This window comes from Stegastes partitus, unplaced genomic scaffold (genome assembly GCF_000690725.1).
Source record: "Stegastes partitus isolate 25-593 unplaced genomic scaffold, Stegastes_partitus-1.0.2 Scaffold98, whole genome shotgun sequence".
Taxonomy (NCBI): domain Eukaryota; kingdom Metazoa; phylum Chordata; class Actinopteri; family Pomacentridae; genus Stegastes; species Stegastes partitus.
Genome location: NW_007577829.1, coordinates 566,831 through 594,072, shown reverse-complemented (window position 1 = coordinate 594,072; position 27,242 = coordinate 566,831). Strand labels below are relative to the sequence as shown.

General features: G+C 43.3%; 2 protein-coding genes across 4 annotated transcripts in view; one reads left to right on the top strand and one right to left on the bottom strand.

Annotated features, from left to right (window-relative positions):
* ralgps2 (Ral GEF with PH domain and SH3 binding motif 2) overlaps positions 1-27,242 on the top strand; it is a 76,193-nt gene that overhangs the window by 41,469 nt on the left and 7,482 nt on the right. For 2 of the 3 annotated variants that reach the window (XM_008277461.1, XM_008277462.1), the window contains 8 exons: positions 21,335-21,472; positions 23,004-23,094; positions 23,264-23,331; positions 24,241-24,379; positions 24,533-24,684; positions 24,772-24,826; positions 25,470-25,547; positions 26,681-26,786. In XM_008277461.1, the coding sequence (XP_008275683.1) occupies positions 21,335-21,472; positions 23,004-23,094; positions 23,264-23,331; positions 24,241-24,379; positions 24,533-24,684; positions 24,772-24,826; positions 25,470-25,547; positions 26,681-26,786 (827 nt within the window). The remainder of the gene's footprint in view (positions 1-21,334; positions 21,473-23,003; positions 23,095-23,263; positions 23,332-24,240; positions 24,380-24,532; positions 24,685-24,771; positions 24,827-25,469; positions 25,548-26,680; positions 26,787-27,242) is intronic. The other variant, XM_008277463.1, reaches the window with a different exon arrangement.
* angptl1a (angiopoietin-like 1a) lies at positions 2,493-19,219 on the bottom strand. Its single transcript, XM_008277460.1, has 6 exons — positions 18,897-19,219; positions 8,871-9,122; positions 8,099-8,722; positions 5,029-5,222; positions 3,826-4,096; positions 2,493-3,717 (listed from the first exon to the last, which is right to left on the bottom strand). Exons 2-6 carry the CDS (start codon positions 9,058-9,060, stop codon positions 3,530-3,532), a joined length of 1,467 nt encoding a protein of 488 aa, XP_008275682.1. The 5' UTR covers positions 9,061-9,122; positions 18,897-19,219; the 3' UTR covers positions 2,493-3,529.

The window sequence follows — 27,242 nt, the reverse complement described above, 5'->3', positions numbered from 1 at the left end:
TTTCACTTCTACAAAGTCTATTTTGTGTACTCCTCGTCATGTTTCTGTCTTTGCTCCATTTGCATCTTTGTGGGTGTGATGCCAATCTCTGATGATAACAGATCTGGAGAAAGAGTCATGTGTGTGCTATACAGTGTCTGAGTTTGGGTTTTCCTACAGTGATACATTTGTGCTGAGCTGCATATATGTGCAACGGTGTGATCTCTGACCTGCTATTAGGCTCGGCAGACACAGCCCGCTCTTGTCTGCGCTCACCACAGGGCCGGCCTGTTGAATGCTCAGATGAACTTGTTCCTGTTCTCTAGTAAATCACATAAGAACAGAGAGCCCATAGAAACGCACGGCTCCACTATGACAAAAACTAATTTTAGAATATTTCCTCAACTCTTCATCCATTCACCTCGTCTACATCAGCCACGTTGCAAAAGCAGCACAACAGCAGTAGCTACAGTCCTCCATCATTTCACATATTGCTGTGGACTTGGTGTGTTGACTGCGCTCACAACCCGATATGCAGTCATACGTGTTAGGGTTCAGCGATATAGCTGAAAATGTATCTCAGTGAGATGTTTTATTTCAGTTGATATTGTGCTTATCACGTGAATTTAACTGCCTTACTTTGAATTAAACAGCTTTAGCCTATTTATCAAGGCACACTGGTAATATTTTGAATGTTACAGTAATAATTAAAAAAAAAACTCATACAAACAAATAGATGTGCACACGTAAATAGAAAAAGAAGGATAAAGGAATGATCTCATCTTGTTACTAACTAGATAATGCAAAGTAAAACTTTGCAAGGAAAAGCCACCACGCTGCCCGAGGGTTAGTCTGTGTGCTTTGTGCATTGCTTTGATGAAGGTATAATTGTGGTTGTCTTTAGACCGCAAAGCGCATCTTGCGAGGACGACAACCAGTCCCCAGAGGCTGCAGCCTTCCCTAGGGGAGGTCTCAGGGAGAGTGACGGATGGGGTAGGGGGCTCCAATATGACGCGATATGGAAGCGTGTTTATGAGGCACAGAAGGAGCATGCTTGGGGTTTTTTAGTTTGGTGCTTTCGTGGTGGTTTGCGCCCACGCATTAAGTGAAACTGTCGAACAGTATTCCGATGAGGTATCTGTCACTGGCTCATATCACTGTGGTTTCATCACCCAGGCCTATTGTTGGTAAATTGATTTAAAGCCTAAAAACCTGGTTTGGTTTGCATTTGCATACGTGAATCATGACCTGTTGGCCGTTATAAACAGTTGCTGTGGTTAAAAATGAAGTTTATCGGCTCTGTTACAGGAATGAGTGAAAAATACAGATGAAGTATGTCCTGTGTAATGTTACATTTCTCTGAATAGTGTGTCATTGAGCGGGAGCTTGTTAATATTTATGATAGCCTCAGTCTAATTTTATTGCACTTATTAATAAGATGCTGCGGTTTACATTTTCAGTTTGGCCTCTGTCAGCGGAGAAAGACTTTACTGAAAACCGGAGGCCAAGCACAAGGGTCCTTGACTCCAGCTCCAGCATGATTTTGCTGCTGTGTAGTGGTAGCTGTGGGACACGAACAACAGCGGATGGAATAACAAGTGTAATGGAAAACTCCAAGGTGTCATATATCTCAGATCAGAAAAGCTTGCCAGCTGAGGGGTTAATTTCCCCGCTGGTTTGTATAACCCGGTGTGTCAGGAGCCGGTGCAGCCAGGCCTGGATGGGGTGGATGTACAGTATTTTAATGTCTTGACAGCGAGCCTCTCTGCCAGTGTGGTTGGCCCATTGAATGTGCGAGTGTGCGAACTAAAATGTGTTGAGTGTTTGTGCTGTCCTCCTTACAGTGTTTGCGTCAGACAGCTCCTATCTGTTCTAACTTACAGCTCCTCTGAGGGAAAGGTCCAGAAGGGAGCCATAATTTCAAGTTATACGCATTTTAATGAAACAAAAGCTCAACGATTTTATGTGGAAGGAATGTTCCCCTCCTTCTCTTCCCCAGCTGTCTGTCTGGTGTCTTTTATCATCCTTACTGTCTCTTTCTACTTTCATTTTAGTCTAAATTCTTCTATAGCAGCATCATTTAATATCCTCCTTTATCTGTTTCTGCCCTTGATATAGTCCGGTACGCTTCTGCAAAGCTCTCATATTCCTCTTAGATATTTCTTTCAAGCGTCTTCTTTGCTTTAGCCTGTTTTCTTTAAAGAACAGGAATGATGTGATTGTACATGCCGTCTCCTTCTGTGACCACAGTACATTTTCATTCTGCCCACTTTCTTTTAATTATCAAATCCCCCTAACCTTTTCAGTGCTGTGGCATCTCAGATTGTACTTAAGTCAGATAAAAGAAAGTGGTTCATTTCACAAGATTTGTTTTTTATACTGATAAAGGCTTAGCTGATATTTTATGTTATATTTTAGGTTTTACATTCATGCCAGAGATCATTTTATTGCACTTGAAACAGCTGCGTTGCTATTCATTAGAACATGAAGCTTAGTGAAAAGTTCCGAGACAGTTTAATGTTTATAAAAGAATTTAATTTTTCTCGGACGGCCAGCAGTGCATGTCACATGAGCTCCATCCTCAAGTCAACTAGACATCCACTCTGGGTTTGTTTCAGTTGCTATCTGTGTGTGTGCTTCTGTTCAAGTGTCGCTAACGTATCTCTACATGGGATTTAAAAAAAAAAAAACAAAACAAAAAAGATGTTAAGGATTGTATTGTTACAGAGCCAGGTATAAAATGGCCGTGACTATACTTACTATAAATACACAGATAAATAACAATGAATGGCAGAGTGACAACATTGTGAACATTTGGCCTGAGTAGAATCACACCTCTTAAATTAACTTTCACAAATAAAGCCAAAGATATTTACATACCAAAGCCAGCTCAGCCATATGCACATTGAACAAGCACATTGTCGCATGAGTTCACTTTCTGTTGTGGGTCGTGAGAAACCCCAAAAGTCCAGAAAATCCCAGAAACGAGTAGACAGTAGGTCGAGCAAAGGCCTTTCCTCTTAACGTTTGATTGTCAGGTACTCTAACTGTCAATACGACTTCAATTTTCATCCTACTAAGGTTAAACTTCCCAGTATAACCAATGCTCCCGTGACATGGGGAACGCTACTTTCAATAAGTCACCATTAGCTGCTCAGAAGAAATCTCATGTCTTTACTAAATGACCATTTCCCTTTATTACATACTGAGTCTCAAAAAGAGTGAGTAAAATAGGACACAGGAGAGTAATACTGAATGCCAGGGGGCTTTGATGGACCATTACTGTCCAAACTGATAGGTGCAGTTACTAAAGGAAAGGAATGGCGTCCGTCTTTGTTTTAGCATTGGAGTGAACTAGCCACGACGCAGACTGCTGGAGTTGTTGGCGTCTGGCCGTAAACACATGCCGCTGTCTCTTCCGTTCAGATTGCACTGTTGAACGAAGGCAGAGATTCCCGATTCTGCCTTTTTACAGTATTTATTTATGGGTAGAAAAACAAGATAATGACAGAGACTGAGGTGCATTTGAAGGGAGGCACAGTTCGAGGTTTCAGTCGATCGGTCGGATCATGAGACGCACCGACTTGAGGGAGTAGAAACCTCCCCCATAGTCGGCCCAGAAGATTCCATCCTGAAATTTGCTGCGGTAAACTCCCCCGCTGTACCAAACGCCGTTCAGATTGGTCTGACCGCAGGCGTTGTACCACCAGCCGCCCTTATGGAAATGGGCACAGTTACCTTGCAAAAAGGGAAACACAACTTTCAGAAGCACGATCAGAGTAAAGAACGTACTCTACGTCCAACACACAAAACAAGGAAGTATTTGAAACGTGTACATCTCCCTACCAGAAAAGGCGTCCTTATCGCGGTCGAGCGTGGTGAACTGTTTGCCGTTGTTACTGCTGAAGGAGTCTCCAGCGTTGCCCTGGTAGGTGCCCAACCTCAGCCGGTAACCTTCGCTCTCAGACTCCAGGTGGAAGCTGCTGTACTCGGCGTAAACCTTCTTCCCTGTCCAGTCTTCCAGCTCTATCATGAGCTTATAGTCGCCCTGTTTCCCCAGGTTGTAGATGTTGTCCAGCCCAAGCCAGTGCTCACCATCTATGTTGCCAAAGCCTTTCTGTCGGGAACAAGCACCGCAGCATGTTATTTTCAATCGTGGTTTATCTTTAAATGTCACTGCGTTACAGTGGGGTATTAATTTGAGTTAGTGGTTTAGCTAACTGCTGAAAGAACAGATCTCGTTTTGTTCTGTGGTCGTTCAAGGAAAGTAGCGTCCAAAGAACACAAACAGTGAAGCAGAACAAGGTTAATAAGATTTCTTTGCAGGGTGCTGAGTTTAAAGGAGTCCTTGCAATCAAGCGAAATGACATCAAATCTGCTTCCCATTAAGACGATAATGTGTGAAGGTTGCGATCTAAGGTTTCTCACTCGACGAATTAGCTGAATGGCAGCTGCAATTGTGATTTGGCTGCAGTTAGAGACACATTTCTGTCCCTGGTCCAAACAGCATGCAAGTATTGATATTGAAATCTGATTTTATGACTGGAAGGGAAACTCTTGCCTTTGCCTTTTTGTATACAGAGAAAACAAAGACCAATCATTTTGTCAGGCTGTTTATTGGTGTCATTTTTTTGTTATGAGTGTTGTAAAAACTCTTCCTTCGTCTCTGTGCAGAACTCGTTTCTTTAGATCTTGGATCACATCTCAATTGCAGAGGGTGACACATGGGAAGAAAAAAGGATGAAGGGATCGTTTCCAGTGGGTTTGAAAAGAGAATTGCATATCCCTCTCAACCCATGGGACTCTCTGATTGCGTATATTTTTACGTAGTTCCCTGGATGCAGTTGTTGGCTGTAACTGCACAGTGAGGAAATCCAACACTTTGCTGTTTACACTATTGGAGCAAGTGCTTGTTTAATGGCCCCAAAATGAACTGTTGAGACTGGATTGCTTAGGAGAGGGCTGAGGGGAAACTGTAAATAACGTTCTTTCTCATGCAAAATGACATTTTCACGAATTGATGAGATTGTACTTTTTCAGCTAGCTTACCTTGTAGTTCTCCCAGTTTCGAAAGAAGTTAACAGAGCCATCCCTCCTCCTTTGCAACACCGTCCATCCTCCATTATCAAGGGTGTGTTCACACCAGGCTTGGATCAATCGATCACTGCTGTCTGTTTTAAGTAAGTACATCCCGCTGGTGGTGTGGCCTGCCTGTCGTACCTGGTAGCAATCCTTGAAAGGACCTGGGATACGAAAAGTGGGTGTAGGAAAAGAGGCAGAAAAAAATGTTTGATTTACAAAGAGATCCCTTTTTTAAGTTTTACCATTGTTGCATAACTTATTGTGATATTTCTATCTGCATATCAATTATATTCTTAAAGCTCTTGATTATCATAAGTATTTGGGATGTAATAGTTGATGCTTTTGAGCTCTTGGAACAACACGGTGTTCAAATGTGTCTTGCAGCCAGTAAAAAGCCATGATTTACATTAAAGGCATTGTAGTTTGAATTTTATATTTTGTGACTGACGGTTGATTCCCACTAAAACCATCCGTTCTCTGAATCACAGACAGTTTAAGCCCCCTGAACAAATTCACCATACTGTGCCTTGAATTGAACAAGATGTCTTCTTTAGTGCATATGCAAAAGTCATCATAATCCCTCAGACAAGAGAAAAAAAAAAAAACGCAGAGAAAGTTGGGAAGGAACCCCATGGTTTGGGGAGATGTATCGTTGTGGCAACATGCTTCGGAAAATATCTTCTTTTGCTCAGACCATCTAACTATCCTGCAATCTCAAGTTGCATAAGCTTGCATCGCCACTCTTAAATTGTTATATGAATAATCACCCAGGTTGAGCTTTTAATTGAAGCCATGAGGTAGTACTGCACCCAAAGCTGAAGCAGCTGAACCTAAACCCAGCATATTTCCTCTTTTTCTCCCCCTGTGTGAATATTTATTAAGCCGGTATGAAGACAGGCTTTGTGTGTGGGGGCCTCCGGGGCCTAAAGGCCTTTGGTAGATGGTTTTCTTAGCTGGGTGTTGGAGCACATAGGGACCCAGTGTAGATACCTAAAACCTTCCCGCACAGGCTTGTGTTTTTCTAGTAATGTCCTCATCAGGTTCTTCAGGTTGAGGTTAAAAATAAATCGAACATACCATAGTGGTTTAAAAAAGGTTCAGCTAGACCAAACTGTGGTCAGGCGATGTGTATTTACAGTAGTTCTGAACCTACATGGAAGAGAGCCTATTAGGTGTCTGCAGTGGTTTGGGGTTTTACGTTTTACTGTTTCCCCCTTGTGATTTAGATCAACTGTCTGCTGAATGGCAGTGACGGCCAAATGAATAAAAGAAAATGAGAAGATTAAACCTTATATTATTCAGAAACAGTACCCATCCTTATCACTAGCTAAATACATTTTATGCAGACAAGAGGTAGAAATATTTTGTGATAAATGTTTTTCTTTTCCTGCAAATGGAATGGTGTAGGATCAGCCCCCAAAGCTAGTGATCCACCCCTGGCTTCCAGTTCTTTTTCTTAAATAAACAGGGGATAAGAAATTATGAAAACAGCAGCTTATAGATGACTTTTATATAGTATGCAAACGGTCCGTGGAATTGGAGGTTTACTGCATGGGAGCGCTGTGTTCTGACGAGCTTTGATTAACTTATACAACACTGAAATTACAGTTCAGCCAGGGCAAGGTGAGGTAGGTGGGGAATTAGTATACACAGCTAGAAATAGCTTCAAGAACACTCTGTCTTTTTGTCATCTATAAGTGGAGTCCTTGCCATTTTACCTCCCGCAACCACTTCCCCAACCTCGTACTTTCTTCCATCTCTGTGTGTTTCCTTGGACTTTATTTTCTCCACGGAGGCTTTTAACATATTCCCTCTTTGCTTCTCTGCTTATTGAGCCTGAAATGAGCCTATCATTAATAGTGCTCGGGTCAGTGAAAGGTAGAGACAGCTCGCTGTTCTGAGAAGAGCCATGTTTCACAGACTGCTTTCCAAAGAACTGACACTGGACCTCTTTGAAAAGCACTTATCAGACACTTTGCATTAATTCACACTTCACATTACAACATATAAAGTGTAACTACACTGCAGTATAGACTTAATTCATTTTTTTTGTTCTGCCATGACATGGCAGTGAGCTAATGGTTTTAAACTAATGCCAAGATGTAGCTGACATCGACCTAAATAGACGACATAATCATTTCCCAAATGGTACCTACCAATGTCCATCTCTCCAATATTCTTTCATGAAACCTCTCATTTCACCATCCGAAGTCAGTCCCCTGTCAGTGTTTAAACAGACCTTCTTTTATTCCCCTCTTTTGTGTGAGGGATGTTATGAATGATTTCATCCATTTCACCATCGGGTTGTATAACCCCTGTCAACATTCCCCGCCGTACTCTAATCGCCAGTCAAAATACAACAGCCCAGACCAGATTTTAGGAGCCGTTTCCAAGTAGCATTCTAACCTTGCAAATTGGTTTCATATTGAAGATGATCTCTCTCAGATGTCAGAATTAACCCATCTCTGGGGGGAAAGTACAGAGCAGCCTTGTCTATCTTTGAGGAGTTTGTCTGATGGGATGGTTTTGTGCAGTGGCCTGAGATGTGATGGACTTGTCCAGCAGATGCTTCACTATATTCTGCCCTTTTATTTCTTGCATAGTCTGAACTTAAACCTGACTAAAGCCTTGCAGCAGGTATGTGTTCTCATTCTAAGTCTTTTCAGTGCTGTTCAAAGAGACCTAATCCACATCCCACTAATTTAGTACATATGCTCTGTGCTGTGCTGCCAATACAGGCGGCCAAGTGGGATCATAGGAATGTATGATTTCACTGCCTCTGTAGCATGCCAAGGATGAGCCAACTGTGCCTCAGCAATATGACATGTTGCGAGAAATTACGTCTTGAATTGCGGCCCTTTTCTAATCGCGCCTAAGCAGCCGTGTTCACAATTAACTCCCACAGTTACTGTAGTAAGTATCAGTTACTTTTGTTTCTGCTCTGTTTTCATCTACAAAAACTCACCAGATCACTGATTGTTTTTCAGTGTTAACTCGTTACTCTATCGTCCCCCGCCACTTTCAGATTGGTACGTACCGTCAGAGGTAAGCGTTCCCTGTGGTGGTGGAGGATCAATCCCAAAAGGGCTTGCAGTCGGCGCCTCCTTGCGTGATCCACGGGTGAAGGCCCTGTTGTTATTATTGACCCTCGGTATCTCATTGGTGAAGCGGTTGTTGGCTGGTAAATTCTGTGGTACCACCTGCACCAGTGGGGGAACCGGGGGCAGCTCGCCCCGTCCCAGCGTCCTCAGACACTGCTCCTCCAGCGCAGAGATGAGAATAGACTGGTTGTTGACCACCCCAGCCATTGTGGCAAATCGGCCCTCCAGCTCCTTGTACCTTGAAGCCAGTCTCATCATCTCCGAGGTCACGTTGAGGACACGGTTCTCCAGCTGGGCTAGCTCCAATGAGTTGTCTCTTTTCCTGATGATCTCATGCAACAGCTGCATATAGAGCTGGGTCACCCTGGAGTTCATGTTCCTGCTCTCCTTCCGCAGCAACTTCATCTCATTCACCAAGTTACCATCCACATCTACCACCAGCTGCAGCGTCTCAATCTCACGTCGCTGTTTGTTGAGCACCTCCCGGACATCTGCAATGTCCATACGGGTCACTCTGTCCTTGTCTGGTTCAGGACCTGTGGTGCTAGCACAGATTGGACCTGATGACGGATATGAATTTTTTAAGAGATTAACAAGAGGCTATTTTACCTAACTCAAACTAAAGAAGAAGCACTGGTTAAATCACTGAGAAATGATGACATCCATATCATACTGTTACTTATTTCTTAAAGAAACTATCTTTTGTACCTGTGATTCTCTGTTGAGGCACCAAGAATGTGTAGGAACATTTTTTAGCGTCAGGATCCTGAGGAGCTCTTTTACTCCTGTGAGGAGAAGGCTCCTTGGGCCTCCGGGCTTCCCTGGAGCTCCTGCAGTAACTTTCCTCCCAGAGAGAGAGGCAGAGCAGGGCACACAGGCTCCACATCAGCCCCTGCATAGCTGCTGGCTGGCTGGCTGGCTGGGTAGATGGACAGCTACTGGTGCTCCCTCCAGGCCTCCCTGCAAGAATACAAGACCTCAGGAGTTAAGAAAACAACCTCTTCTTAGTTTACAGTGGCTAACAAAAGGAATGAAAACAGCAGGACTGTTTATTGTATACGTTTCCAAAGCAGACCACTATTGGATTTCTGCTGAAAAACTTTTTGACACTGTTTCAAACATTCACAAAAATCAGTAATTGTTTAGGAAAGTGCAGTAGAAGATTTGTCACGTCATTGTTCCACAGAAAGTTGTTTGTGTGGAAAGAGTGATAAAAAGAACTCATTTCTGTCCAGCCAACTGGACGAGGTCTGTTTTGTGTCTAAGTTACCCTGCTGACAGACACCTTATTTTTCTGAGGTCCTGTTGGTTCACCCTATTAAAAAGTTCTGATACGTGGCTGCTGCCTGTGCTTTGTCTTAAGGGCCTGCTCTTGGAATGAACTGATGTTTCCTTACTTTAGCAAACTCCTGCCATCTTGTCTGTAGACTATACTCCTTAATTGTCTTTCTCGACAGCAGATGTAGAATTGTAGTTTCAGTTTTGAGTTCTTGGTAATACTGTGGCTCCTCTTACACTGACTATTCCTGAGTTAGTACAGTCTGATTGCCAATAACTATGGGTTTACAGGGATTTGTAGGGATTTGGTAACTTGTAGATAACTGGACTGGTCTTAAGTAGGGAGGATAAAGATGGAGAAGCTTCAAATCACTTGCTTGTTAAGTGCAGGTAGATATTACAATTAAATATGCTCTTCCGATGTATTACCTCACTATTTTTGCAAACCTATACTGTTGTATCAACGAGAATGTGAAGATCTAGGACATCCCCATGTTTTTCTCGATGTACCCCTCTGCTTCTTACACACCAGCTCACCTACAACTCTACTGAAACACTGAATAATGTTGCACAATGGCAAGTTGTAGTATTGGAGCAAATCAGCAATACATGCTTCAAACCCATTCTGAAGAAGAATGATGGCACGGAAAGTTCTGTCCTGCAAGCTGACAATATTGGTTTTGTTGTTTTTTTGCTTGTGGAAATGTGGCTGTAAGAATTTGTGTTTTTCGGACTGTCATTGATACACTGCAGTTTCAAGGATTCAATGCTCAGCCATGGTACTGACTGCTTAGTTTGCTCAAGATGTGATAAAACACTTTACGGGCGCTTAAAAGGTTAAAAAAAAAAAAAAAAGATGTTCACGGAACACTTTTTAGCAGCTGATTTATTTCCTGAGTTTGCTCTCTTGTTGTCCCGTACAACAGCGCTGGCTGCGCGCCTCTCCTAAGCAAAACACACGGAGGGTAAAAACGCCAACAGGGCTGTTAGGTAGGAGGTAGTATTTTTGTTTCACTTCAAAGATTCTCACAAACATGCACATGCAGACAGTCACTACAGGGGTTTGAAACGAAGTCCAGAAAAATAACACTACGTGCAGAACTTTCTTAGCCCTGTCTAATCTGAGCGGGACTCCTGGCGTCTTTTCCCCCCCACTGATTCTAGTTCTGTTTCTCATCAGTATACAAAGACAAAAACCACTCACACAGACGTATACACTGCTCCATTTAACACCCTGGCCCGAGCCTGCGCAAGGCCAAAAACCGCCCAGCTCTCCAAATCCACTCCATCACTCCAGTCTTTGCTCAGTGCCACATCATTAAGTCCTACCTCCACCCTGAAACTCAGGCCCCGTGTGTCTCCCGTATGACGCCATTGTGGTTCTTGAGGAATTCTGGCGATTCTGTCACTTGGAACAATGTTGAGAGGGGGACAGGATTACAGCAAGTACTGCAGATCGACTCTTGATGGTATGCGTAGGGTTTGTGTGTTCGCCTGTGTGATTGAATACTGCGTGTGCACCACTGTCCAGAGACGTTATTCATTTTCATGGTGTTTTTCCAGCAGCCGGTGTGTCTGACAGCGTAACCAGGTACTGTATCCTTGCTGACCTCAGTGAGAGCTACTAATGACTTTAACAGCAACATCAGCAGCATCAGCTCTCCACTGTGTCTTCTTTAAACTGATTGTGACTCTAGTTATCAGCCCCACAGAATTGGTCTTATTCATACAGTTTCAGGGAGATTTAACAAGACAGGCAGCTTAACAACTCATCCATCAGTCCCCATCCCTTTCTTGTCATCCTCCTTTTCCCCTTCCCTCTCTCTCTCTTCCCATCTTCTGCTCTCTGATGTCCTCCTGGTTGGTGGTTCTGAGTACAAGGGGGCCTAACCTCTTTCATGGTACCACAACATATCAAAGGCATTCCAAGGAACGTCGAGAGGTCACCAGTGTGTCATGAAGGTACAAAGTTTACACTGTTTCCTCAGAACAAGCAGAGCAGCTCCCCCTTTTTTTGCCCCTCGGCCTTAAAAAAAGAAAAAACAGAACTGCTGAAGTGCTTTAGGACCATGAGGGCAATTGAGCGGAAAACATAAAGTGCTCACCTGCGGGAGCAAAACTTTGTGCCTGGGAATGTGCTTTGACACAATAGAGTCACTAATACGCTTTGTTTTTGTTTTGTAGGCTGGAAATTCGAGCTTCTTCCTCTGCAGGTTGACAGATTTATGAAGAAGAGAGGCGGTTTTGATTTAATCATATTTGTGGGCATCTGTACAGCTGCCCTACTTGACCAACTGCAGCGCTTTAGCCGAGCTGGCAGCAGAGTTACGCCAACAACAGCGCACATCTGGCTCTTTTTTAGATTCAACAACAAAAGAAGAACGATAAAACTGTGCATGCCTGAGCAGACACCGCCTGGGTGTTTATCAACAGGCTTCTCTAGAACTACCAGCTTGTTTTCCTGACTTCAATTGTAGGTTACAATGGAAACACTTTGGTTGCTCTTGTTTGTATGTGGGCAACATGACAAGGCAACATAAGGTCAGTGCACCACAGCATACAAAGCTGTATGGATTTTTTCAGATTTCCATTTGCTAGAGAAGCCTTCAGCTGACACAAACTAGTGCTGCATGTTTGGTGTAGTGTCGGCATGAATGAGCAATGTTCTGAACTCTTGAGTATTATTTAGCTCAAAATAAATTGTGAGGTGCTTCAGAGCAATGTTCGTCACAATCAGAACATGGAGCAGCAGTGAGCTGTGTGTTCAGACACTACAGAGGCTGCACAAAAGGAGGAGATGAGGAGCGACAGGCTGCAAGGCTGAAACAAATCGCAAAGATTTAAAAGGATAGCAGAGACAGGAGTAGAGAGTAATAGTGGTAGAAAGTTGGTCATGACCCTTTTCCCAAGCATCATGAGCATAGCTCGAGGCTCATAGATAAAATCCTCCCTGTTCTTTTTTTGTTAAATATATATATTTTTTTATTCCTGACAGATTTGCACTCTCTTCTCTGGCGGTTTCTTTCCATTTAATTGCTTTCCTGTCTTTGTAAACCCCCCTTCTCGTCACTTTCCTTTTCTTCCCTTTTCTTTTTAATACTTTCCTTCCTCTTCGCTTTCTCTATGTGGTGTTCCTTCCACTCTTTTTTCGTTACGGTTAAACTGTAAACAAATCAAAGAAATTGAAGCTAATTTTCTTCTTAACGTTGATAGGATTTATTAAATTTCTGCCTTACTCACAAACAGCCTGTGTCTTTTTTGTGAAATCAGTGAAACTGTGTCTGGAAAAACGGATTTGCAGCAGTCGTCTCTGCCTGCCTTGTGTTTTGGCAACAGTGTGAACTTGTGAGCCTTCCTTGGTGCCCTGCTGGGTCATTACTCCCTAATGACTCCTAATAGTCCGGAGATGTGTTACGGTGTCTCTTTAATTGTCCTCCCTCCTTTTTATCCGTCTCTTTCTGCACTGTTGGTTAATTTATTTTCGTGACTCTTATTGGAACAGTCAAAGAGCCGACCGTATGTAACCTATTTCTCTTTTTGCTACGAATACTTTCTTCCAACCGGGAATAATTTTCAGTTGAACAAGACACAACGTTTCACTGTTTAAACCCATTAAACTGTGTCATTCTCTGAAGGCAAACTCCGTGTCTGCAGCTCTGGCTTTACCATACTTTGCTTTATGGTTTCTGCTCATTCTGTTTGTCGTCTTAATGCTCTCTTGTTTGAAATGAACTGCTCCTCTGGTTCGGACTCGAACAGGAGAGCTGATTGTCTGAGCCTGGAGGCTTTGGCTGATTTATCTGGTAATTTAGGAGCTTAGTTCAATGCTGATAGATCTCTGGACTGCTTCACACACACAGAAATGCTCATTTTGCATGCTGCCACACATGTTTCCATATTTGCACACAGTTTTCACACACAAACGCACACAGTATGTGAAGTGGTGTGAGGTTGAATAACTACTACAGGTCGGCTCGCCTTATTTTCAGTGACCGCACACTCACTCTGAAGGGAAACTGGCTCTCGTTTGCTTTGGGTTTCTGTGTGGGAGCTGATGCTGCACATTAATGCTGATTAGTTTTGTGCCTGAGTAAGAGACAGAAATAATTCATTTCTACAAGTTCTAAGAGAGGAGGTGACCAAAGATGTCATTAGTCAAGAGAGCTGCTTATGTTCCTCCCAGACGGGAAAAATTAGCCCTGACTTGTTGGTTAAACAGCGTAATGAATGTTAGTTGTTACCTCAAAAAGACAGCCATATGCTGCTCCTATAGCCTCAGGTTGGACTGTATGTGTGGGCAAAAGCCTCTTGAAGCACAGATATCTTTTTTGTTGTTGTTGTTGTTTTTAACCTGAACAAACTGATGAAATAACATATGGCCTTGACTGTCTGCATGGAAATGTGACTCACTGCAGGTTCCTGCTTGGAGGCGAAGGAGGCTTGATGTGTGCTTTTTCACAAAAACAAAAAACTATTAATGTCAGTATGATATTTGTTAAGGAGCAAATAGCAGCTTACAAAGGTCAATGAAATAGACACGTAGACAAAATCTCTAAATGCAGAGTCATCCGGCTTTTTCGTGTTGTATAGATTGTTTGTTAGTGATGTAGCAAAGAGAAGCAATAGCTGTGGAGAGCATATTGCCTTTAACAGGTAGCAATACATACGTAGTGTTTAAATGAGTATGTTTAAGATGGCATTCATCTGTCAACACGCCAATTCCATCTTAACCCTCTGAACCTCAAGCACTTGTCACGTAACTGTCACTAGTGATTGCACCGAGGAGCACAGAACTTTTTAGATTTTTGCAGAATCTTGTTAGTTTGGACGGTTTATTTTTGATGATTTTTTTTGTTCAATGAGATGGGCAGAGTCAAGTGATTAAGACAGAATATCATCGTTTTTAGCTGAGATTTTATCAACGTTTCTGATGGAACAGCCTGTCACAGATGAGTAGTTCAAGGTCTGTCAGAAAGTAAAAAATTCAAATCATTCTCTCAGTTTTTATCGGTTGTGGCTCTAAAAATGGTGCAATTTAGTTTTTTTATTCATTAAAGATAACATGCCCTTTAAACTCGCCAGTGGGTTAATCAACAGGCACATTATCAGCTGAATGTATGCCAGTAATTAACGTGTATTCTGACCTTTGGTTGAAATACTGAGGTGCAGTGCATCTTTTATGCGTGTATCTAAGATGAGTTGGACCCAGTGAGACCATGTAAAATTCAAACTGAGACTATTTGACTGCCAGAAGTATCTGTCTGTGTTGTGTGGGTTTCAGAGCTCAAGCTCTCAGGATATCTCCTGCAGTGATTTACCAATTCTGATGTGTCAGTATGTAGCCTGATGGATTACAGTTCAACAAGCCGCAGAGAAAAACTTGGATGAAATTTATTTATATTTTCATAGTCAATGTATTTCCCAGCCTCAAAATCCCCTGCTTCCACTCCCCCATCTGGTCCTCAGACTTTCCCAACAAGAAGTCCAAAATACCCCGAAACACACAACACCTCATCAGTGGTCAGAACAACGACGAGGGAGAAAGTCCAAGCAGAACGTGGATACGTGAAGGCGAGGAGTGGGTTTTGAAATTTGCGAACGAAGCATAGAAGCAGCAACAATAAACAGCAGCTTTGCTTTACATGACAACATGGAGCTCAGCCAGCTGTTAGAACACAGACTTCACTCCAGCCTCTCATTCATACGTGATGTCAGCGGCCACCGTTTTTGGCCACAGAGCCGAGTTACATGACCATTCATACATGTTTTTTTTTGGTCTGCTTGCTGCTGAAGCAATTGGTTACAGAGCCACAAGTGCAACTGGCAGCTAAGAAATCGTTTAACTGGCTTCAAACCAGAGCAGAGGAGTCGCTGTAGAGGAGAACGCAGCGTGAGCACAGAAGCGGTGAAAGTACTAACATTATAAAACGAAGAAAAGAAACTGTGTATATACTGAGAACTAACAACAACAAGGAAAAACTCATAAAAGACTCATCAACAAAATTGAAGAAACCTTCCAGAGATTAAATACTTCCACTAAAGTGGAGCACAAAATCCACTGCGGTACAGGAATAATGATGCTGTTTTATGTCTCCTCATTAAACAGCGCACCTTGGAAATGTTATAAGGGAAATCAGAGCACAGAGGAAGAACTACAGTGGGATTATCTTTGCATTTATAGCCTGAGCCAATAATTGAGACGGGATATTGAAGTTGTGTTAGATTAAGTGGTTTAATTCATGCCGCTGGCCCTGTGTTTAGAAGCGCTCTTTCCGCCTCCTGTTTTCTAGCTACTGAGTTGTCTTCTTTCATGATGCTACATTAGTGAGGAGTGAGCCCCCTAAACCCCCCTGAGGCCCCACCGGCCCCCATCTGTTTTCCTTCTTCTGTAGTGAAACTCTAAACATGTGGGCTGATGTTGGGGTCAGAGGTCTATATGCGGGATTAGGGTGCAGCCCCACCCTTCCTCTGCCTCACCCCTCCCCTGCTCGCCCGCTCAACAACCCCTGCAATCAATTGGTCTTTGTGGAGAGTGGGTTCCCCCCCCCGCCTTCACCCCTCTCTTCCTCTTTATGCACATACAAATGCACAAACACTCTGTTTTAGCGCTCTTGGCATGCAGATGGACAGAGTTCACCTAAGGCTGCCCCCCTCGCTATCTGTCATACTTTGTCAAGTTAAGGACTCTCAGCTCTGCAGCACCCTCCTCCATCACCTCACGACACTCTTACCTCCCCCATGACAGAACCCAACACTCGTTGTATGCACACTTCCGATGATGCATGCGCGTCAAATGCCAGCAGCGCGCATTTGTCTCAGCAACATATTGCCCAGTCTGACTTAATTAGCGGTAACCTCGCCCATTCAGGTGCCGTTTCTCTTGAACCAAGCTGGTAAAGGGACACTTGGCTCGCTGCTGAAGTTTCACACTGCAGAAAAGAGCTGCAGGAGGGTCAGCAGAGAGAGGAGAGCCAGGACGAGCCAGTGTTTATATAAATGTTTGTTCGCTGAGATGGTTCACATTTTTTTCTGATTTAAGAGATTTTTTGTAACCACTCATACACGCTTTCTCTCTCATTTTTTTTTTTATTTTTCCTCTGACTCACACCTCACCTTAAGCTCATACCTCACACTACACATGCTTTCTATTAGCTGAGTCAACAAGGAAGAACACATAAATTCACACACACGGCATATGCACACTCATTGCCCACTGGCTCTATTTCGTTTCATGCCTCTACTTCTCTCCACTGTTTACCCTGACCTCCTGGCCGACCTCTTCCTCCTTACGCTGACCTGTCTGTTCAACTGTGTCCAAGCTCTCATTAAGGGGATTCTAAATGAGCTTCACGGTGGAGAGTGTTACAGACTTTCCTTGGAGTTTTACTGCAGCCTTGCCACTTCCCCCCCACCCCCGCCTCATAGTTGTCTTAATTTTTCATAGCTCCTTAAACAATTCAAAAGCACTACATCTTTACTGCATGACTCATGTTGAAGGTTTGAGTTTTCACAGATATAGTGTGTTCAATTTGTTTTTCTGCGGCTAGTTTTAACCGCATGTGGTCACCAGCGCAGCAGCAGCAGTGTTTTTGGACAAGCCCGCAGCTGTATCCAGTGCGTGTTATCTTTTGTCTGCTTCTATAAGTGGCTCTGTTTTCTCAGATAAGATCAGCCGAGCTGTCCATTACACATCTGGGCCTGTGAAGGGCCGCCGCACAGGATCAGGTTAAACAGCGAGATACGATTGGATGCGTGCCCGTTGCCCAAAACCGCAGTTAGTTGGTGCTGGCTGGGCGAGCTATCAATCTCCTGCTGCGTTACAACATAATGTGTGACAGGACGGCTGGGGGAGGGCGGCGGGTAACTGGCTCTGACAGCCCTGCCATGCACGACCTGATTGCTATTTATTGGCTTGTCCAGGGAGTTTTAAAAACTTTAAATAGGAAACTCATCAGAAAGTTGTGATTCAAAGTTTAGAGTGGAGGTTAAGAGTCTGGTTGGTTTATGTGTAGACTGATAGCAGTGACCCATTTAAAGTGTGTCCCGCTCGAGGTTCAGGTGAACTCGAGGGCTCCAGCACGGAATGTTCTGGATGCGTCTCAGACAGCTGCTGCTGCCTCCTCTCCATCTTTTTAGCTTTCTTTTTTTCTTCTCCTCCTGCCTGAGTTATTGGAGGTATTGATATTGTGATTTATTGCTCTAAGGGAAAGACGTTCGTGAAATGTTTTCTTAGCCTTTTCCCTTTGCCTCATTTCGCCTTTTACTTCAGACCTCGGCTTTTTGAAGCTCTCTGCGAGTGTCTCTCACGGTCATTTACGGCATTCACAGATGTGGCTTCTCAGCAAACAGAATGTTTTCCACAGATCCCACCGACAGCACTGGGACATAAGTGAAAACATTTGAAGATAATTGTGAGTTAGTGATAGGGAAGAGCACCAGATTGATGTTGTTAGTGTTCAAAGCTTCTGCTATCACAGCAAGATTGTGACCGATGTGTCTTATGTCCACGGGGTGTGTTGGATTAGAGGATGTGGTTAGAGTTGGCTTACATTGTGCTATCGTTTCCCTCCTAAAACAACCTTGTGAATGTGGACACTCATAAAAACCTCCTGTTCGCTTTAAAAGATTCCACAAACTACAGTGTATTGTCTGTGCACCTTAGCGTATGATCTCACAGCCCCTATATGTAGCAAGAAGAAGCATGTGTTAAGAGGCATGTCACCGCCTCATTATGCGCCATCATATTGATCTAACCCCGATTCCAGCAGGTTAGCTCGGCTCTCCCGTTAGAGACCAGGCTCACGTGGTGCTGCATTAGGAAACCGAAATCCAAGAAAAAATAAACAAGGCTGGCTCCAGAGCTCAAATCTCTCCATCTGATCAGATCAGACTCCCTCAAGTGTTCTGCTGGAATGCCCCACTTTTCTTTCTCTACACTTTTTTTTTTTTTGCTCCTCAGGTAGGGTGTAGTGTACATTTCAGGAAACATTTGGGAAGTTTCCTCCTCTTACATCTAGAAGAATAAACTTCATTGACGAAAGCATTTTCATTATTTGAGAGTTTCTGTTCTGATTACGTAATAGATGACAATTCTATCCCTGCACACTGAAAATACCAAAATCACCAACCACCATGCTTCATAAATTCACTTGAGTCCCTCGTGTGTTCTCCTACTGTCACATTTGTTGATTGTATACACATGACGGACTCCTCAGCATGCTGTACACACCGTATCCCGGTCAGACTCCAGAGGAAAGCCAAAGAAGCGTTGCTAAATGTTTCTGTCTGCAGCCGCAACATCCAGTCACGAAACGTCCTAACCTCTCCAACCTCTCAGCCAGAGCTCTCACAGCTGTCCAGACACACATGCTCGTACATGCACCCACACACACACACACCATCTCTCTGACACAAACACAGCCTCCAAGAGACAGAATAAACTCAACCAGCGTTTACCTTTTTGGTTACCAGTAGTGGAGGAGGGGGTGGGGGGGGATGATTTCCTGCAGTTATAGTTTCACGTGTGTGTTGTGTTGTGTCTTCACCGAGCTGCAGTGCTCAGGACTCATCTCTCTGTCTCTTTCTCTTTGTCCCAGTCTTCTGAGGACGTCCCCTCCACTCGCTCCTTCCGTCCTGCTGCTGCGAATCACAACACAAGGCTTTAGTCGAAGGCCCCTACTTCCCAAAAGATGCGCTTCTCTCTGTGGACTTAGCTGTCCCGGGGCTCAGGCTGGGGCATGGTTCAAAAGCCGGCCACTTCAACAGACTGAGCTCTGAACCACTGATGCCTTGAGTTTTTCACTAAGAATGGGGGAGACGAGAAGAGGGAGGGGAAGGAGGAAGAGAGGGGAGGAGAAGGGGGATGAGGGTGTGGGTGTTGGAGATTGCCTCTTTTTTTTTTTCTTCTTTCTTTCTTTCTTCCTCGCTTTATTTTTTTGGAGTTGCCCAGCCCACCTCTGATGTCACTCTGATGGAAAAAAAAAAAAGACAGAAAAAGAGAATAACAGAGCTGCCTCATTAAATTTCCCATCCTCAACAATGGCCTTCATGGTTCTTGTAGAGAAGAAGTGAGTTGAGTGAAAAGAGAGGAGACCTGTTTGAATTCGGAAGTATTTTTCGCTGAGTCTGGGGCCACTTTGACCCCTTTGTCCTCAATTACAACACTCAATTCCCCTCTCGGTTTTTTTTTTTCTTTTTTTTCCTGCTTTGTCCTTTAGCAACGGGAAGAGCTGTTTGTAATTCTGCTGGGGTTTCAGAGCGCCTTCCTGTAGAGAACAGCTGGATATATGAGAGCCCGAGACAAAAGCAGGCAGATAAAACTGATTTGTGGTGCATTTGGAGCAAAAAATACTTGCTCCAGGTGGAGCCGGAGCTTGTCTGGACTTTGCGTGCTCCTTATCGCCTCTGTCATTTACTTTAATGCGTTTAGGTGTCTGAGACGTGTTGTTTTTTTTTCTGCTGAAATATTTGAAATAGCTTTTTGAGATAACAAGCTTGGAGGAGCAGTCGGAGGACGATATTTTCTCCCTGTTTTGTGGCCGCACTTCTTCTCTCTCACACTTATGTTTCTAACTTAATTCACAGAATCTTCTCACAGGAGGTTTGCAACATGTAAACACATACGAAGGGTCTATGTAATCTAACCACAGGTCCTCTGAGCACGCATCTGTCTGTGGGTGTTCCAGGCAGTATGGATTTGTGCATGACTAACTGCTGTTATCCCTGACATGCTCTCAGAAAAGCAGCTATAGCGGTTAAGCCTGAAGGATCCCACTCTTCCTCTCCTTCTCCCCATCTCTCACGTTCCCCATTCCAGCCGAGTCTCCAAATGCCTGTAAACTGCTTCTCCTGTTCTCAACTCCTCTGTCTAACTCCCATCTCATGCTGTTTTAGATGTGTGTGTCTGTATGATATCTTAAAGATGAGGTTTGCCCCGTTTTTTTGTTTTTTTTTCATCTGCTGGATCTGGTCTTGCAGCTCTGAGCTTCAGCTCGGCTGTTGTAAACGCACGTGCATGAACACACATCTGTGAGTATTACACCCTTTTCCAAGGAAGGTGGGGGAAGGAGGGGACGAGGGTGTCATGTAGTCTACTGTGTGATAACTTTTCTTACATCTGCACTCAATCTCGACCCTGGCGTGTGAAAGAAACATTGAGCAAGAAAAAGAGGAGGATGGAAGGAAAGTCACACCATCAGTTCACGTCTGAGGCTTGTTAATCTCTCTTTTCAAAATGGTGGGAAGCCACTCCTGGGTTAGCCCCTTAATGTTAATATTTATGTAATGAGAGACTAAGAATCTCAGCTCCGCTCCAAGTCTGCCAAAAAGATGCAATGAGAGAAGAGAACTGAGGGAGAAAGATAGCCTGGAGTTGGAACGGCTGAAGAGTGGATCAGTCATCCGCTCAGGACGTTCATTTAGACCCATCGGGAGCAGATCAAGGGGGCAAAAAAAGTATGTTTGAAACTCGAGCAAGTCTATGCAAACAGTTTGTGCAGGGTTTTTATTCCTGTTTGTTTTTACGCATGGGATGTAAAAAAAACCAAAAAAAAAAACAGTCTTCAATTACCAGCTGCTTTTGACACCACATCTGCACGACACTTGCATCATGCGTCCAAGGAAATCTGGCTGTGTTACGATGTCCAGCCTTGATTGTATCAACATGTTTGCTGCCTAATGAGCTGATCTCTGTGTGCTCAGTCAGGAAAACCCTTGTGCTCCCTAACGGCGAGTTAAAAAAAAAAAAAAGAAGAAAAAAACACCTCCGACAGATGGACGCTGTCCTCATTTGGCTTGCACTGGGGCCCTACGCTCGCTGAACGATGAGCGCACGAGGAAGAGGGCTGTGTGTTTCTCCTAATTTAATGCATGCATCTTTTTCTGCTTTTTTCCAGGGATGTACCTGTCTGATCTGACGTATATAGACTCAGCCTACCCCTCCACGGGCAGCATACTGGAGAACGAACAGAGATCAAACCTGATGAACAACATTCTTAGAATCATATCAGACCTGCAGAGATCTTGTACCTACGGTGAGACTCAAATAGCCACAACCTCTTGTTTACTGGACACCCCATGGGCATTTTACTTGCCCCTGTCACTTTTTTAACTCGCTGTGGATTAATGTTTTACTGCAGTATCAAGTCCTGCACCTCTACAGAAACAGCACAGAACTTAAAAATGCCTATTGTGCAGAATGACACTGTTACAGTGCCAAAAATCATGAAAAAAAAAACAAACAACAACAGTGGAATGTCTTCAATTAGTCATTTTATGACAATTCAAAAAACTTGGAATTAACATGTACAACATTTTTTGTCCACAGCTGCTACCAATAATAATAATTAAAAAAATGATGACTCTACATAATGGCTATTTCGCAATTTGCACTTTTAATTTGTTTCCAATCTGCTCTGTGTAAACACAGCCTGCAGTTCAGCCCAGTTCAAATTAAAAGTTCCTGAAGTTGACTGTTGGTCTCCGCTGAGTCAAAGTGGTTTCACAGTTGAACTGAGGAGCGTGGAATTCTTCTTCTTATTATTATTATTATTTTTTTTTTTACAGAATCTGGTTAGATCACGTCCTTCCTCTTTAATGATTTATTTTTTCTTTTTTTTTAATGAGATGTGTAGAATAAAGTAATTTTTAAAGAAAAGTCGAGAATTTAAGCAAAGATTTGATTAGATTTTCTAAAGGAACAGCACTCGCAAATGAGAAGCTCCGAGGTCAGTCAGAACGTTAAAAATTCAATGAAACTGTCTGTTTTTACTGTTTCTCTCTGTGATGAATGGTGTCACTTTGGCCATTTTCTTTACATTTAACTTTCCCTTCAAACCCGCCAGTGGGTTTTGGGGTTCAGAGGTTTAATCTTATGTCAGAGTGTAAACCACAAGTCATCACTCTTTCCTAAGATCTGTCCATCTTTATGTGAAGACGCAAAAGTTTAAGGGAAAGACAGAATCTGTAATAAGGCTGGAGAAAACACCACAATAGCCTTACCACTTCATTTCCTGTTGCCATGGAGACACTATGAAAGAATCTCTGCTTTTCATCAGTGCCTCTGTGTGTTTTTGCGAAATGTGAAGCTGGATAAAATATACACAGATCATTTGCCTTCATCTGTGTTTATAATTGGTCAAACTTTTAACTTTTCATTTGTGAAAAATGGCCAAAAAGCTAAATGAAGACCAGAGGAGACATCGTTCCAAACTATTTCCAGAATTTTGTAACTGAATCCTAATTCCTTCACATGCCTGTAGTCATGTAGTTTACTCCACTGATGATCTTCAGGAGGTTCTTACATGCAGTAGAAATAGGTTCAGATTTTTGAGTAATATTTAACTAATGTATGAAAAAGGTTCAATTTCAAATGCGATGCACCTTTTAGCGAGCAGCAATGTTGCTCCAGAGGTGTCCTGGACTTGAGCGACCTTGAAATTTGAAGACAAGTTTGAAGTAAAACTTTCTTCACACTTTAGCCAAGATACGGTACCCTGGCAGGTTTGGTCAACATGGGATCTCATGTGTTTTTGTCCTAATGTCCCTGTGTCTGCCCTCTCTCAGATATACCAGTGTTGCCTCATGTACAGAAGTATCTCAACTCAGTCAGGTATATCGAGGAGCTCCAGAAGTTTGTGGAGGACGACAATTACAAGTAAGGAACAAAACACAACATACAGAACAGAATGTAGATAAATACTGGAGCAATCCTGGTACGATGATCAACATAGCTTTAGTCTGATTCCATTTCTTGCTGAAAAAAATCAGTCGTTTTCATCATAACAAAATCACAGATCGTTATTGCTGATTTTTTTTTTTTTTAGGTTGTCGCAGAAGATCGAGCCAGGCACCAGCACACCACGAGCAAACGCCTCCAAAGAGGATCTAGCTGGTGGGTTGGAGTGTAGATCTCCTGTTGATGGTTATGGTAGAATGAAACCTGTGTGTTATCTGTGTTTTTTTTTTCTATTATTCAGGGTTAGGACTGCTGCAGTTACTCAGCATAATCAATGTAGTCAACGCTGAAAATGTGTTGGCATCTATGTTTTAAACCAACCGCATGCTTTATTGTTTTTTCAGTTGAAATTAAGAGTGTTTTTGTTCTCTATCACCACTTCATTCATCACTGTTGTATCATGACGTCAGTAACTTTTGGCTCCAGCTAGCAGTCAGGTGCATTCAGCGCTACAGTTGTCTAAAATGGCAGCTGCAGCAGAGTCTGACTCGGTTGAGTGTAAAAGTTTCCAAAGACCCAAGGCTTTGAAAGTTTGGGAGTGATTCAAATTATCACATAACAAAAACTTGTTGTGCATATTGTGCAAAGATGCGCTGCCAGAGAATGCAAAACCACCCTAAGAGCTGCGTGTTCATTAGGAGAGAGAGCTTTTTAATATCTTTCACCCTTGTAGCTGCGAAATACACTCATGAAGTACCAAACTAAAACATAAAATGAACCGAAATGGAAAATTACTGGTTCCGATTATTTGACTAATTGGTATAATAGAAAAATAGTACTTAGTGGCAGCTGGCTCTGGCACCCACAAGTTACCAGAGTGTCTTTTCTTTTCTTTTTTTTTAAAAACAGCTTATTTTTGTACTACTTCTCCTACTTTTCTGCTGTGTTATTCCACATTTATTTTTATTTTTTATACTGATTTCCCTATTTTTGTTGCTTTGCTGCTTCATCACTGTAAATTTTCCCACTGTGGGATTATTAAAGACTTAGTTTATGTTATCTTATCTTCTCTTCACCCTCTCCTTAACCTGTAAACCTACGCTTTCCTCCCACTGTTGCTTGCAGGCCAGGAAGCATCAGCTTCTCCTCTCTGCGGCCGTAAGTGTACGGTAGCAGCTGAAGGAACCAAAGTCCCGGCCACACCTCCGTCCCCCAGGAACCTGCTGCCCTACGGACACAGGAAGTGCCACAGCCTGGGCTACAAGTCAGTGTTTGCTTTAACTTGTATTCGGTAGTTAACGTGGATCAATCTTGTAATAGTTTTGAATGAAGTCATAATTTTCACACTAATGTCCTGAAGTAAAAACACTTAAATTTCTCTTAATATTACTGCGCTTGCTGTGTTCTGTCTCTACAGTTTTATCCATAAGATGAATACAGTAGAGTTTAAAAGTGCTACGTTCCCCAACGCTGGTTCTCGCCATCTATTGGACGACAGTGTGATGGAGAGCCACAGTCCCACCAGGGGACAAGCAGAGAGCTCTACTCTGTCCAGTGGCATTTCTCTTGGTAAGACTTGAACATGTGTGTATATTTATACAAACACAGTTTCCATCGTCGGTGACATTTCATCTGATGATTTGTGTCTGTTTACAGGCAGCAGCGAGGGCTCCGAGCTCAGCGAAGAGGTGTCTTGGCCAGCCTTTGAGAGGTAAAACTCATACTTCTGTAGGCTTCTGTAGGCGACGCTTTTTCATCACATCCACACGCAAAAACCAGATCATAAAACACTCCCATCCCTGATGTGATCGTCTAATTTTTAAATCTCTGGCTTCAGTTATGCAGAGTGATCTGCCATTAAATCTCTCACACACAGACACACTTTTCAGGCACAGTCTTGCTTTTAGCCGCGCAACCAAGGCCATCATTCTTCATCCCTCCACTGCTGCTCTCAGCCTTTAGCAAAGATATAAAGACGCTTCTGCTTCTCCGAAAGCCTAAAACGCATTAAGTGCTTAACATTTAAATCCCCTAACCAGCAGTCGCCCTGTGCCAACAAGTGTCTGGAGCCACACTCGCCAGATCTGAGAAAAACCCTCTCAGCTCAGGAATCTACTAGCCTGAAAATCATCTTAACCTTTTTTCCAAAACACCATTTTCTTTAAACTCTTGAATAACCCTGTAAGCACACATCCATCAGTAACTCCTCTAACCAAATGACTGCTCCTCATCCTGCCCTAACCCATGCAATTTGAAGGGAAAATCAGCAAAAAAAACAAAAAACAGCCACACAGCCTTAACAGTGTCCCGTGCCCCCTATCCTGTCCTATCCTATCTTATCCTATTCTGAACAGGACTCGGTTCTATCACTCTCTGGGCCCAGTGACCCGAGTGGCCCGGATCCCCTACAGAGGAGTCCTGAGGCCCAGCAGGTACACCCATCCCGACTGGTACCAACTCCATCTGAACCAAACCCTCTCTTACCCTCACTTTTCGCCCCTCAGTCGCTGCCAGGGGCCGCTGTGTGCTGGTGCTTAGAGTGTGTGTAGTGCTGGGATGCTCTTGTGGTTTGAAATAAGAGCGTGTGTGTTGGTGAAATCACAAACCGGGTGAAGGGGGAAAAAGGATCTGTTCTCTCTCATCTTTCGCTGCGATCAATCAGTTTCCAATCTGCCTTCTTGCTTTCTAGAATTTCTTGCATGTCTGTTTCACTCTCACACACACATGTTGAGGCTAAGGTCGAGGCGTGGGAGTCTCTGCGTCAGCTAGCTAGAGTTCAAAGTGTTGGTTTTAACAGAAAAGGACAACTGAGATCTGGAGCACATGGAGTAATATTAAAAGCTTTTAATAAGCTCCCGCACTTTAATAAGAGCACCGTATTGAAAGCCCTTTCTTATTAAAAACCTAAGGAAAAAAAAAAAAAAACCTCTTAATATTACCATGTGCTCCAGATCCTGCGATTATAGTCAAACCGAGACTTCTTCTTGTGATAAGTTTCCAAGGTATTTCACAGCTTGGAGCTAAAAGGGAGTTTCCACCGCCGCACTGCGCTCCATGTGTTACTGGAAACAAACTGTTGCATCCTCATTCCTAAAGCAGAAAGGAACAGACTCCTTCAGGATTATTAAAGCCAAATCTCATGGACGTTGCATATTAAGCGTCCCTCGCGGTCAGGGATGGTCTCGCTTTCTGTCTCTCTCTCTCGCTCTCTAGCAGGCTTCACTAGACTCCTGCACTGAGCTTCCTGCTCTGATCCTCCAGACAGACACAATCTGCACACCACCTTGCCTGTCTCCGCTCTCCTCCCCGGGCCGATAGCGGTGTCAAGATTTATATCTGTGAAATTCGATTCTGTCAAAACAAGACAGAAAAAGGTGTCGTTAAAAAAAACGAAAAAGAGTTACTCAGGCGTACAGCAGGGTTAAAGGTTGCTGTGCAGATTGCCACTGCCTCTTCTATTAGTTTATCTCTGATTCCATCTGGTATGTTTGCGTGAGTGCGTGTTTCTCCCCCGTGTGTACGTTTGTATATATAGCCGGTAATGTTTGTCTTTGTCCTGTTGTAGCTCGGCTGAGTCAGAGGAGCTTGCGGTTCACTTATATCCTGGAGCGGTCACAGTGCAGGGGGTGTTGAGACGGAAGACTGTGCTCAAGGAGGGCAAGAAACCGACAGTAAGAACACACACACACACACACACTCAGCGGTAGCCACACATGCATTTCTCCATGTGCTGTTCGTACCTATATGTACTATACAGGAGCGCACGGGTAATAAATACTGTCTGCCAAACACAGATAGGACCTCAGAGAGTCCTCAACCTACAGCACGTCTCTGTTTCTGTGCCTTCCCTGCACTCGTTTTAGTTCTCCTCCTCTCTGACTGTACTTTCCATTTTTTCCCATTGCTTTTGTTTTCCTTGTCCCTCTTAAGCCGTTTTCTTATTTGCACTGAGATTATCCTGTTCTGTTTTGGCTGCAAACCAATCAGGAGCTTTTTATGTACTTAAAATAACTTGTCACTGTCTTAGGTAGTGAGGATGATTTACGAGCTTCTTTGATGATGTAACAAGGTCTTTTTTTTTATTTTGATTTTTTTCTCCTAATCTGGCCAGTACGTCCACACCAGGA